The sequence below is a fragment of the Indicator indicator genome, chromosome 4 (genome assembly GCF_027791375.1).
Source record: "Indicator indicator isolate 239-I01 chromosome 4, UM_Iind_1.1, whole genome shotgun sequence".
Lineage (NCBI taxonomy): Eukaryota > Metazoa > Chordata > Aves > Piciformes > Indicatoridae > Indicator > Indicator indicator.
In genome coordinates, this window is record NC_072013.1 from 18718488 (window position 1) to 18732008 (window position 13521).

A 13521-nucleotide genomic window follows, 5' to 3' on the forward strand; every position below is an offset into this window, starting at 1 on the left:
GTGGGTTTTTTTTCTCTCCCTTTTTGTTGGTGCCATTTTCGTCATATATTTTGGCTCTGTTATGAAAAAGCCTTTATTAAAATCTGAATTTTCTGTGAGGTAGTGTTAACATTTGGTGCACCAAGTTAGATGTTGTGTTGTAGATTTTCCCATATGTCATTTTGCTGTAGCTAGGTTGACGCCTGAGTTTTTACCTCCTGTTGGAAGAAAGAAATGATAATCAAGCAGGGTGACCCAAGCGAGGTCCAGAAAGTAAATGAATCCTCCTCCATCTTGGATTAGTCTGATCTGAATTTATCAAGTGAGCAAAGGTGAGCTGGCTTATAAGAATAACAAGAAGGCACTGAGAATTGACCACATCTGAGATGAAAGCAAAATGAAGCTTGATGTCCTCTAGCTGGAGCACTGTGTAACTCCCCTCCCAATGAAATGAAAGTAGCAGCACATGAATACACATGTCTTAACAAATAGTTTTCATGAGTCCATCTACTCAGAAGTGGTATCAAACCAAGGGAGGCATATTAAAGGGTTTCCACATGTGAGTTTTGGACACAAGATGGCTTGCCCTGGATGGTACAAGGTGCCTTTGGTGCAAAAATTTGTTCTTCTCTTGGTGCACAGAGTTTATGACCACTTGTCCATCTTTCTGCCTCCTTAGCAAGCCAGCTGGCACATGTTTTAAGACCTGTGGTGCCTGCTCTGCTATAATCATGCCAGAGTATCTCTCTCCTCAAAGACAGCACAGAAAACCCTTGCTCTTGCTCTCTCTGTCAATGTCTTCTAGTATTTGGGGGGAGAAATAAAAAACCAAACCAAACCAAAACAACCCCCCCAAAAACCCAACAAAACGTAGCAACAAAACCCTAGTTTGTAATTCTTACACCTGGTCTGTCTGAGCAATGCTAAGGCCCTCAGCCTGTACTGCACTACAGAGCATTTGGTTTCCAATTTAAGATTCAGATTTAATAACATCCGCTGCATCGTCTGTCTACTGACAGATAGAAGCTGCAAATATGCAGGAGTGAAGAACTCCTCTGATGGTTCCTGCTGCTGTTGCACACAATTTCTGTGTGTCTCAGCTGCCTTGGGGAAACACAGAATGGCCAAGCCTATATAGTACAGCCAGGAAGCCCTTAGTGTCAGCACATTTGTGACAATATTTCTGAAGTCCCTTGCAAAGGCTTGCCCAGATCTGCACCTGCGTGAAATTCATTTCTGATGGTTCTGGGGTATATTTGGGTGCCAAGTATGGCTCTTCATTTCTGAAGCAATGACTCATGGTGGTCTCATTACTTCAGTGTGTAGTCTCTGTGCAATAATTCAAATCACCACTGTCGTTATTATTACATCCAGCAGGCAACCTGATGATACCTTCTGCCAAACTGGGGCAGGTGTGTGAATGTAATCACTGTGCAATTAATTAACCTGTGTCGTCAGTCAGTGTGTAATGCACAGCTCCCCGCCTCCCAACTGAGTTCAATTTAGCAGAGTGGCTGCAGGATTTAAAAGTACTTTGCAGTAGGAGCTCAATACAAAGCAGGCAGCTCTAGGCCCAGCACTTCAGCTTTGCATCACACCTAACAACAATGAACACTTGCCTGGATCAGTCAAAGGGTTTTGCAGGACCGTGGGAGAGAGTTGCATGTTATTTCTGAAAACTGTGAGCTTAGAAATCATCTGATGCATGAATTCTGAGTGAAATAACAAAGGCGATCTGCTTATTGTGGTGGTCCTGCAAATCCCTTCTACTGGCAGCAAAGCAAGAACCTAGGAGCTGCCTGGGCTCCCTCCTCTGTGTGCAGAGCCAGATTAAATTGCTGGATTAAGCACTCCCGTAGCTCAGCATCTGGATCTTTGTGACAGCTGTGTCCAGAAAAGAAATCAAGTATTGGTGACATAACTGCGTCAACTGGTGTGTCATGGGTCACAGCATTACAGCTGGAAAAGGTCTCTTAGGTCATTCACTCCCATTTCTTAATCAGCACAGAATTTGACTCAATAAAGTGTTAGCTTCTGCTCTAAACATGGCATTTTAAGACACTTGGGCAATGCAGTCCTCCTCCCCTTCTTTTGGATACATCATCTGTACTTTTGAACTGTGTAAAAAAACCTAAAATACAGAAAACCAATAGGGCAGGAACCTAAATTCTGAGACCCAGTGTAAAAGTCAGATTTGATGGTTCTCAGAGTGACACTGAGTTTTTTGTGGAGAAGGGGAAAGGTGGTCAGAGATGGGTTCTCTTGCTGTTTTTTGTGTCTCACTGGTTTTCATCTTTGACATCCTTGCAGCACTCAAATTGTGACCAATGTCCATTAAGACAAATATTTTCAGACTAATAATTTTTTGTCTTGTATATCTAAGTTTAGAATTATGTTCTACTCTTTATCCTTTCTCCAAAGCTATGACAATGGCCCTACATGCAGATGCATGCTTTGGAAGGTCACTTCTGTTATTTTTTTCTTCACCAGTCTGTTGCCAAACCCGTGTGGCTCTTGTGAACAGGGCTCCATCCAGACAGTGTGTCTGTTGGAGGGAGCAGAGGGCTGGATGCCTTTGTGGGCATCAAGCCTAAGTTGCCCCATGGGGAGCACCTTGCCAGCACTACATACTTAGTGCTCACCAGGTCCAAGCTGTTTTGTATCACTTCCTTGTCTTCCTTGATATCCCTCACTTCCCTCTGGGCAATGGGATTCCTAAGCATCAGTTCTTTGCTGGTCGTTTTCTTTCCACCTTACATAATTAATGCATAACCAAGTTCTGCATCACTGTAGCTGTTATAATACGTGTCACCTCTTGATGCTACAGCAGGACATTTTCAGCATTGACCTCCTTTTGATCTAGGTTTCACACATCATTGCCAAGATCAGATTCATACTTGTATGACTAATTTGGGGAGTAACTTTTGCTAAGAGTGTTGTGGAACGTTGCATTATAACTGACCTTTTTTTCCCCCCTTTCAGCTCATTACTTTTTTCCTGTTACCAAGCATGAATGTTGCCATCCAACACACTTTTTCCTTCACGTGGTTGCTAGGAATTTCTTTGGTTTCTACTGTAAAGAAAGAAACTGGCAAATCAGTTAACTTCCAAAAGCCATCCTCCACTGTTTTACTCTGTATGTTTAGGTGATGCTGGTTAAAATTGTGTGTTGTTGGATCTGAAAAACATTTCCTCACCTGTGTGACAAGCTGAGGTTTTATCACAGGTGAATAGGGAATGTTTCATTTATTTCTATTTGCTTTTTAAGTGCAGCTCTCTCATTCTTGCTGTTTTGTCTAGGATCCCAAAAGTAAATTGATTAAAATCAAGATTCTGTGGACTGATACCCTGAATCAGCAACTGGGATTGCAAAGAAACATGTCTTTTATAAGGAAACTGTCTCCATAGGATTGCAAAAGAAAAACCTGCTAAAAATAAAATCTCAGTGTTGGTTTGGGGAATTGAAAGGCTATTTTTATAAAAACTAACTTTTGGGATGAGCATGCTGTGTTAGGTTAGGCCTTTGAAGGGAGCCTCTTTTAGAAGTTTAATTCTGACCTTATTTGAAGTGTACTACTTTAAGATCTGTATCTTTAAAAATGAAAGGAAAAAAGCTTGAAATAAGACCAAATCAAAAGTGAGAGTCCTCTTCTTTCCTGCTCTTGACATCTAGGGACCAAACGTGGTGCAGAAAAACATACTTTGTGTATGTTCTCCTACATTTTCTTTACTTTTAAAATCAATTAATCATCAAGCCCAAATCCACAGCCATACCCAGTTGAGCTCTTATGACCAGACCATTCAGCACAAGTATTTCCACTGACTGCAGAGCTCAGCACATGTATAAATACTTTGTTGAATCAGCGCCGTAGCCAGAAACCAGCATTTAATACCAACCTGCCATTAGATTGCAGGGGCTAAAAATAAATAGATTTAGTTCTTTGTGACTCTCATCAGAACAGGAATCTAAAGGAGTGTGTGTCCCAGATCTTTAACGTTCTCAACAGCACAATGTCAGTATTCTCACATCTTGTACAGCTGGGATATAAGGTGTGACTGGGCATTGCTAATATGTGGTGCCACAGGGTGAGCCCTCTCTTGTCACTCAGCATCTTCCATGCAACCTTCTGGAGCTTCCAATTACTTCTTTAGGACTGGCCAAAACTACAAACTTGGCAGGAAAAAAAAGAGGGAAACCAAGTCTTCATTCTCTCACTCTTCAGTCTGCCTCTGGTGTTTTCCTGTTTTCTGTGCTGTCACCTATTCTCCTCCTACAACATAGGGAAAGGGTTCATAATGTGTCTTTTGAGTCTTGTCCTGCAGGACTTACTATTCCTGCTGGCCATGGCACACCACGGCTCAGTGTGTGCATGTTCCCAGCTGTTCATGGGGTCTGCAGCCCATTCCCTCAGCTGCATCCCTCCCTTTGAAGCCATGAAATGCTCAGATGCAAGGATAGGGCCCAAGGGACAGGCATGCCCTACCCTCTGCAGCACTGGCTGCCTCTTTGCATCCCTTATCTCTGTCTCTGGGCAGCTGTGCTTAGGTAACATAAATCAGCTGAAACCGACAGACCTCAGCACAAAGCACCCTGCAAGCCTGTGGCGCTGTCATAGCAAGGCACCTGTGGTCTGATGCCCTTCGAGAAACTCTCTTGCTGTGTCAGTGCCTGTGTGTGTGCCTGTGTGTTTGCATTTACAGTCCTTCCTACCTCCAAGTTTTCCATTTGCTGTGTTTCAGCCTAATCACAGACATCAGTGAAGAGAGAAATGAGACACACCTCTGTCAGGCCACTGCCCTGCGAAACTGCCTCCCAGTCCCAGGAATCAGCATCCTTGATAAACTCATCAAGACCTGTCCTGTCTGGCTTCAGCTGAACATGAGCCAGGAAAGGGCTGGGGCAATACTTGGCAAAGAAACAGCAGGGGTAAGTCCAAAGCAGTTTTGGTTCAGACAACCATGTTTCTTGTTCTTGGTGGAGCTGGTTAGGAGAGTAGCCCTTTTTTTTTCATGTGGGAACAAAAATATTTAGCAGACTCTGCTCTCTGTTTCCATTACCTTTTGATGCTTGAGCCACTCATAGTGGCACATGACAGGTATAACGGCTTTGGGAAAGCAAAAATTCTAGTTTCTGGTTTTATTTACTTAGCATGTAGAGGTATGGAGATGCCTTCCCATTAATCACCATTACCCAGAGGTGTGTTCAATATCCTAATTTGGAGGAAAAAAAAATCTGAAAAAAAAAAATCTTGGAGCTTCTGGGAGTCATTTTTACTGCAATAATTTGTATCTTGTCTCCATAAGTTGAGTGTTATAAAATGGCAGACTCACACAAAGATCAAAGCTTGCTTAAGGAAAGCAGCTCTGCAGGAAAAGGAGCTCCCCATTCCCAGGATCTCAGAGGTGAGACATGGCAGGGAGTAGGTGCCCTGATCAGGTCTGGGGAAGGCAGGTGCAATGACCTGAGCTGCTGCTAGAGCACAAGGGGAATTCGCTCCTGCTATGAGGAGATAATGGACCTGTCCTTTGGCTGAGTCAGTCTATCCCAGGGCTAAACGCTGGTGTAGCCAAGTGATAACCTCCAGTGGAACTCAAGGGACCAACCAAGACTGCAGTTCACCTCACCCTGAACCAGACTTCTCAAATAATTTGGACAAATTATTCTCTTGGTGTTTCTGTGCTGACTGTAAAGGTAGACCTGGGTGACCACCCCTTGTATAGGTGGGTATGGCCCTGAGTCTCCTTGGTCATTAGTCACTGGCACCAGGTAGGACTGTTCAGCTCTGGGCAGCTTTGGGGGTAAATCTTGCCTCTGTTCCTTGCCTACACTGTCCTCAGACAGAGTCTTCAGTTACAGCTTGAAGCAGACAGGAGAAGAGCTGGCACGTATTTGGTATCCCACAGCAAGGACAGGCTCTCCTGCCCTCTCTGAGCCCACCTGAAGATGAATCAGCACCACACCTTTTCCAACATCAGTGAAAATATAAGAGTCTGGTTTGTGTATCAGTCTTGCCCCGGACAGTAGAGTTAGATACAGCTCCAAAACCCTGCCTTACTCTTATCTGAACAGCCACGGTCCATTTTTAGCTGTTGGAGCCATGGCAACCAGTTGTGCCAATCAGGAAAACAGAAGTGATTAATTTCCAAGTTTCACTTCTTGTGTTGCTTAAATTTAATTTCATACGAATGATGCAATATGAGATTAGTGCCTGCTGAGATCCAGGGTCACAGTTGTCTCTTGAGGTGGGTTAGAGGGACTGAGCTGTCACATGGGTGGTAGGACCCAGGGGAAGGGAGAGCTTCTATGGCTTTTTTCCCAGCTGCAGGTTCTTTCTGTGATGTAACAAGTGGGGGTCCCCTGCTTTAGAAATAGGCCAGTTTCAGACATGCAGCTCTTTGCCATGGATTTATTTGTATTTCCTCTGTGCTGCTGGGGGACCTGAGCCCATAGGGCTTAATCTCTTAAGAATGGCAGAGGCTGAGGTGATGGCACTGTGAGAGATTGTGTAGATGCTGCAAAGTGGAAGGAGTTGCTTATCAAACTAGGAGGTAACACAGGAAATTCTGTTTAAACATTAAGAAAAGCCTTTTTACTGTCAGGGTGGTCAAACACTCAAACAGGCTGCCCAAGAGGCTATAGAGCTTCCATCCTTGCAGATAATAAAAAACAAGACACAATCCAGAGTGGGTTGCCGTAGTTGATCTATCTTGGAACATGGGGGAAGGACTATATGATCTCCAGAGTTCCTTTCAACCACATCTGCTCTGTGATTTTGGGACCAGCCAAAACAGTTCAAGTCAGTGCTACCATCCAGAGATCTTAGATGAGCTGTGGGGACAGGGCTGGAAGGAACCTTGTGAAATTCAGCAAGGGCAAACGTAAAAAGGCTGCCCTTGGGAAGCAGATGCCCAGCAGTGATCCAGGCTGGTACTGCCTGGCTGTGCAGCTCTGTAGGAAAAGTCCTCTAGGGGCAGCAGGCAGCAAGCTGAGCACAGACCTATTGAGGAAAGGCTGTAGGACAGGATTTGTTTAACCAGGAAGAGAAATAACTTAGGAGGGACTGCACAGCAGCCCCCTGGTACCTACAGGAAGGTCATGGAGAAGATGAAGACAGGCACTTCTCAGCACTACCTGGTGGGAGGGCAAGAGGTGAGAGGCATGAATTGAAAACAGAGAAGCTCTGACTGTAAAAGAAAATGCTTTTTCCCTCTGAGGACAGAAGTGGCAGTACAGTTGTCTGGAGAGGTTGTGCAGCCTCCAACCTTGGAGGTTCTCCAGATTTGCCTGAAAAAAGGCCTGAGAAACCTGTTCTAGCCCCATGGTTTCACCCAGGAGGTTGGACAAGAGCCCTCCTGGGGTTCCTACCAGCCTGAATCATCTTCTGATTGCATGAGACATTGTGGCCACCAGATCCTTTGGCCTTATGTTTCACTTGTAGACACTTGTGTCCTTTCCCTCTCAATGTACAAGTGACTCACCTGCTTTAGACTTGGTACCAGCACATTCTAGGGTGAATTGTCTATGATTTGGGCAGTTATGTGAGGACCACCACTTTGCAATCGTGAGTGCAGCTTTATACTCTTCACTTAGTGAAACATTTTGCCTTAGGTTTAAGTGGGGCATCAGTGATGCATACAAATTTTGCTGGTTCCTTCCAAGATCTGAATTTCACCCAGATGAAATGTCCCTTTATTCTTTATTTTTGTCATGTAAAGTTCAACCAAGTGGAACAGAGCTAAAATAAGAACTTTTAGAGGTGAATTGTACTGATAAAAAACTTCATTGCCAATGACCTAAAATAAAGTTCAGAAGTTAGTATAATGAAGCTAAGCTCTTGATTCCTTTTTGCCCTTTCAGATATTCTTGGTTAGGAAAGAAGGTAATGTGAACAACATGATCCTTGCAGTCTGCCTGCCTGTGCAGGATGAGGCTCCTGGTGTGCTAGAGTACAACATTAAAGAAGAAAAATCAAGTAAGTTCTTTACATTTTTTGATCTTACTGTGGTTATTGCACCTACTCCTCTTGTGCTCATCAGTGTTTATGTAAACTTTCATGCAATGAGCAGGTTCTTTGCATATCTTGCTCTTACAGTGCAGTTCAGTTGATATTTCCTTCAGCTCCTCTGTAGTTCTTTACCTTGTGTTATCATTTACAGATTCAGAACAGAAAAATTAAGCATCCCTAGATGAGCAGGCTAGCACCCTGATCAAGCAAGAGAAGCTGCTTTTTACTAGGTAGAAGTCCTGAGAAAAAGGCAAGGTTTTGACAGGCTAACTCACTGTTTCTATTCTGCCACTGAATTTGAGGCTCACCAGGCATCTGACATCTGCTATAGTCCCTTTTAATGCACCTCATACAGTCATACTGAACAACCAGTTACTCCTAAACTGTTTGTTTTCTACACCTTGATGTTTCTGGGAAGCAGCTGAGTCTCAGGGCTGGTTGTGTTGGTACTATTCCCAATCAGACAGCCAAGGAACCCAGTTCACAGTCAGCCACATCTGTTACAGCCCTCGGTGTGAATGGATGTGTAAGGCATATGATTTCCACTATGCAAGAAATATTGTTTTGCAAGAAACATCCTATGAAGAAAGACTGAGAGAACTGGGGCTGTTTACTCTTGAGAAGAGAAGGCTGGGAGAGGATGTGATCAACATCTGTAAATATCTGAGTGGTGGGTGTCAAGATGAAGGTGCCAGCCTCTTTTTAGTGGTGCTCAGTAATAGGACAAGGAACAGTGGGTAAAAGCTGGAACACAGAAAGTTCCACCTCAACATGAGGAGAAAGTTCTTTACTGTGAGGGTGGTGGAACAGGCTGCCCAGGGAGGTTGTGGAATCTCCTTCTCTGAACACTCTCAAAACCCACCTGGATGTGTTTCTGTGTGGCCTGCCCTAGGTGATCCTGCTCTGGCAGGGGCTTGGACTCGATGATCTCTAGAGGTCACTTCCAACAGCTAACGTTCTATGATTCTGTGATTTGTAAACACAGGAACTTTAGGACTGTCATATAAACATGCACTTGAAAGAGTTCATCCAAAGAACTTTCTGCTATTTATTGATGTGAACACATCCAAATCCTCTGTCACTGAGCTCTGCCCCAAAGCCAGCTCCTGGGGCATGTGTTACTCAGTGCTACACTTGTGTTTCTGCTGACCAACATTATGCTTTATTTGTTTCCCCTCGACAGTTGCTCAACTTAGTTTTTACCTTCTCTTACATTTCTTTGCATACCTCTGCAGCATAAACACACTTCAAAGCCGGGGGACAAGTGACTCTTAATCTGCTCTAATCTCAAGCACAGACCACAGACTGTCACCATGTTGCTTCTGCAGAGAGTGCAGCTGCCTGGCTGGCTGCTGCATGCCCCCAGGAAAGCTCTTGCTCATCTGCACGCAACTCGGAGCGCACAATTGCAGAGATGCTGCACGTATTCACTGCTCCTGCATGAGGGCAGGAACAGCAAACCTTTTGCCACAGCTTCAAGTGTCCAGGCTAAAAATACAAGGGCAAGGGTTAGCTGCAGGGTGGGGAAACTTGTTTCTTTATTTGGTTATTTGAAGTTGACCTAGGGCATAGGTTTTGTATGGTGGGGAATTGAGTCTTGATGGTTCAAGTTTTTCTTTGGCTAAAAGATAAAAAATTAACTCATGTCATCCTAAAAATGTAATTTATATAAGTGTTACATCTTGTCTTGTGTCCTGTGCCATAAAATCTGATTTATTTGAGGACAGGCAAAGTAAAATGTAGTACAAAAATTTCACTGAGAGCTAGCCTAGCTAGAAAGACTTTTCTGCCATGTTTTTCATACTGACTTGCTTACTATTCTAATTTATCACTACCTTAACACAAAGGATGTGATCAGAGGCATGGCTTTCTGATAGGAACAGGAATTCAATCAGTTTCCACTGCTTCCATACAATTTGCAAGGTAGGTGGAGGAGGGTAATTAAGAAGTAGCTCTCGTTCAAAAAGCAGAACTGTTATCACATGTTCAGCAATCCCTGCAGCTGTGAGACTGCCACATTCCTATGGTGGATATCCACATTAGTTTTTGCTTGAGTTCTGTCAGTGTTGAGCTGTAGAAAATCTCTCAGTTCTGCACCATTTTGACAGGAACACACTGTGCATGGAAATGGTCACTTTTCCTAAATGTAGTAAGTAGTCTGGCTTTTGAGTTTAGAAGATATTGAAGTAATTCATGTTACTAAAACCAAACGACTTCATCTTGCACAAGGAGGGGATGGTAAATCTTCTGTGTCTTGGAGTAACCTAATACATTAGCTTTGACATTGTCTCTGTTACTCCAGACTCTGCTACTCTTTTAGGAAATGAAATTATATGTTGTCTGAATGTTTTAAATGAGTTAAGGCTGGAACCTGAGCTTCCCTGATAAATAACATGCTATGTCTGGATTGCCTTAGTTTAATTAAGTGCCCTTCACTCTTCCCTGGTATTCTATAAGTGTTGGGTTAGTAGACCTGTGAGCATGGTGGTGAGTAACTGCAGACCAGAGTTGTTATCTGTGGAATGTAAGCCTGTTGAAAGTTCAGTGTTACAGTTCCAGAGAATGTATACAGCACACCAGTTGCATAGCCTGAGGATCACTGTAGATTGACAGGGTTTTTCCAGGCTAGAAAGTCCCTCTTTAGTTCTTTTGTGCTTGCTAAAAGGAGGCTTCAGCTTGCCACTGAACATGACAAACAGGAAGGTGAATCTTCCTGATAGTTACCTGCTTTGAGTCTGCTCAAAGTGGTGCAGAGCTGATGCCCTTCCAAGTGTCCTTCAAAAGCAGCAGTTGTAATTCCCCTGCTATTTGAGAATCACCATTCCCATCAGTACTGGGGAAAAGAAGGTTTGGTTTTGCTGACCTGCTCATAGTATTTCCTTTTTTGAGTTAACACATAAGCAAATCATAAGCTCTATGATTTGCTATTTGTCCTTCTCTGAAAGCTGACTCCTCCTAAAAGATTTGAAGAAGTGGGAACAATTTCACCTCCCATGGTTCTGCTTGTTAGATTCCACAGAGTTGATACATTCAGATGTAAACTGAAAGCTAAATTTGCCTTGACGTTACATAGTTCAGATTTTATGGAGATCCACCCTTCCAGTTAAAATTCAAGTTGCAACCCATCTCAGCTTCCTATTTTGGGTGATTCTTGTCCTTCTCACAAGAAGTCAGCGCAATCTCAGCTTCACAAGTGACAGAAAGGATGTGCTATCCTTAGAGGTGGCTCTGTGCCATCTCTCCAGTTATGTCCATCTCTTGCTTTTACCATAGGCAGCTTTAAACAGCAATTTTTACTGCTCAGCTATTTGTAAAAAGCCATTCTTTGCAGATAGTATCTGAAGAGGTTTTCCCCAGTGTCATAATCACACTAGGGAGGTTGCTGCCCAGCCCCTGAGGTCCATGGTCATTCACTGAACTACAAAAAAAGGAAGCTTCATTGCATTACAGTGCCAGATAATGGTGGATCGTTGTTTTTCACTTTCTTTTCCCTATATCAGATCTGCTTTGTTGATGTTTGATGAAATATTTAGGGAACTATAGTTTTCTGAGGGGAAGACCAGATTTAATTTCTGGGTTTTTTTCTTTTTTTTAATGGAAATCACCAAAGAGCCCACTAGGTAAGAGGGTCAAGAAATGAAACCCCTTTCCTTTTTTTTTCTTGAGGCTTTTTCACCTGTTTTGTGAAATAACCCTTAGAATCATAAAGCAGGAGAATGAAGAGACTAGATTTAAAATCTTTTCTTCTGTTTTTTCATCTGTGGTTGTAATTCCTCCAGAGCCTGGCTGCAGCAGCAGGTATGGTAGAGACTCAACAGGAGATAACCACACAGTTCATCACAAAGTTGCAAAAATTTCTCATGAACTTTCATCAACTTTCAAAGCCTTGGATCTCTGTGGCACTGCTTCTGGGCCTGGAGGATCCCTTCCTTCTTACTCAGAACAGTGGAAAACTCCCAGAATGAAGGCTAGTTTTACAAGATTTCTTCCATTTAGAGATGCACTGTTGAGAGATACCTCTCAAGCTCTGCTAAAATTGTAACTGTTTTGTGCCCTTTCAGTTTTGGGAGCTTTCCCTTGCTTCAGCTTCATCCCAAAATGGAGCTCTAACCTCACATCCCTCAAGAAGTGAGCACCATCTCCTCAGCTGGCTCCTACCCTTGGCTCTTCTCAGCTATCCAGTTGTAACCCCAGGTCTCCTTCTACTTTATGTGTATGGAGTCAGAAATCGTACGACTGAGATCAGTGATATTGCAGCAGTACTAAAAGAATCAGATGTTTCCAGTTAATGACCATGTTTGAAGTAACACATACTGAGAGCTTGAAAGAAGCATTGGAGCATGATAGACTTGGTGCAGCTACTGGCAGTAGTTTTTACTTTCACAGAGTTATGAAGATACATGCCTCAGGGACAATCTGCCAACAGGTGTAGCTGTTCAGAAGCATCTCTTCCAATACAGATGAAGGAGAGGTTTATAGTGAAGTCTTGTCTGTATTGTATTTATTTTGTTTATCATAGGAAAATTCTGGGATTTAAATTAAAATTCTGCCTTCCCTGTCCCTCCTAGCTTTTCTGGAGACAAACACAGAATGATCTGGAGCATAATAGGGGTCTTGAAATTACCTTAAAACAATCAAATAGGAAAGCTAAAATAAAGTTTCTCCAAGTAATACCAACATGTCGAGATCACAATTACTACCACCCTGCCTGTGTGTCTGCATGGGTTGGTAGATCTGAGCACTATGTGAGGGTGCTCACTGAGTGAGCATGAGGCAGGGAAGAAGAGGCAGACTGACTAGGAACAACCCAGTAGGTGCTCTTCATTGGCTCAAACACCTTCAGAAGGTGATAATGGACTTGCCTATTGCACTCTGCTGACACCTTGGCCACTATGGCCAGATATGGTCCTTTATGGCAAATCTCCCTCTTTTATTTTAAGATATCTTTTAATGCGTGTTGCCGAGGCTGCATTAACATAAATAAGACCAAAATCCTTGCAGGTAACATGACACAGCAGGTCAGTTGGTATTTTCCCACATGAACTGCGTTGAAGCACCACATGAATCAGGTCATGGGAAAAAAATGGGTGGCTAGCTCAGTTACTGCAGCCTACTCACAACTTAAGTCCCTTAATGAGAGTGGCCAGAGTGTGCCGATGATCTTTGTCATATAAATGTTTTTGTGGAAGTGCTGGCAGCTCTTGCAATAGCTTCCTTAGTTTTGTAAGTCTTCCTGCTAACACATTGCCTGCTGGAATCAGGAAGTGGAGTCAAGATAGACAGAAATTTTATTTTGTTTTATTGTTTCCAGAAAGAGAAGCATCCCTAACAATTGCAGAGATAAACCTAAATATGTAACCTTACCATTTCTTAAAGACTCAGAAAAGAGAAGATCTAGGAAAACAACCTATAGGAAAACAATCTGTCATTTTAAGAACTAATCTTAATTGCATTGATTTTTGATCCCTTCTGAACTGGAATGGAAATGGAAAAGGTGCAAATCTGTGGTACTAGCTGAAGTCAGAAACATGGGATC

At 43.1% G+C, this 13521-nt stretch overlaps 1 protein-coding gene across 1 annotated transcript in view; it reads left to right on the plus strand.

The window, feature by feature from the left end:
* Nucleotides 1-13521, plus strand: part of LOC128981723 (ras and Rab interactor 3-like) — a 148656-nt gene that overhangs the window by 99690 nt on the left and 35445 nt on the right. The window contains exons 19-20 of the mRNA XM_054400658.1: nt 4720-4906; nt 7838-7952. Of these exons, the coding sequence (XP_054256633.1) occupies nt 4720-4906; nt 7838-7952 (302 nt within the window). The remainder of the gene's footprint in view (nt 1-4719; nt 4907-7837; nt 7953-13521) is intronic.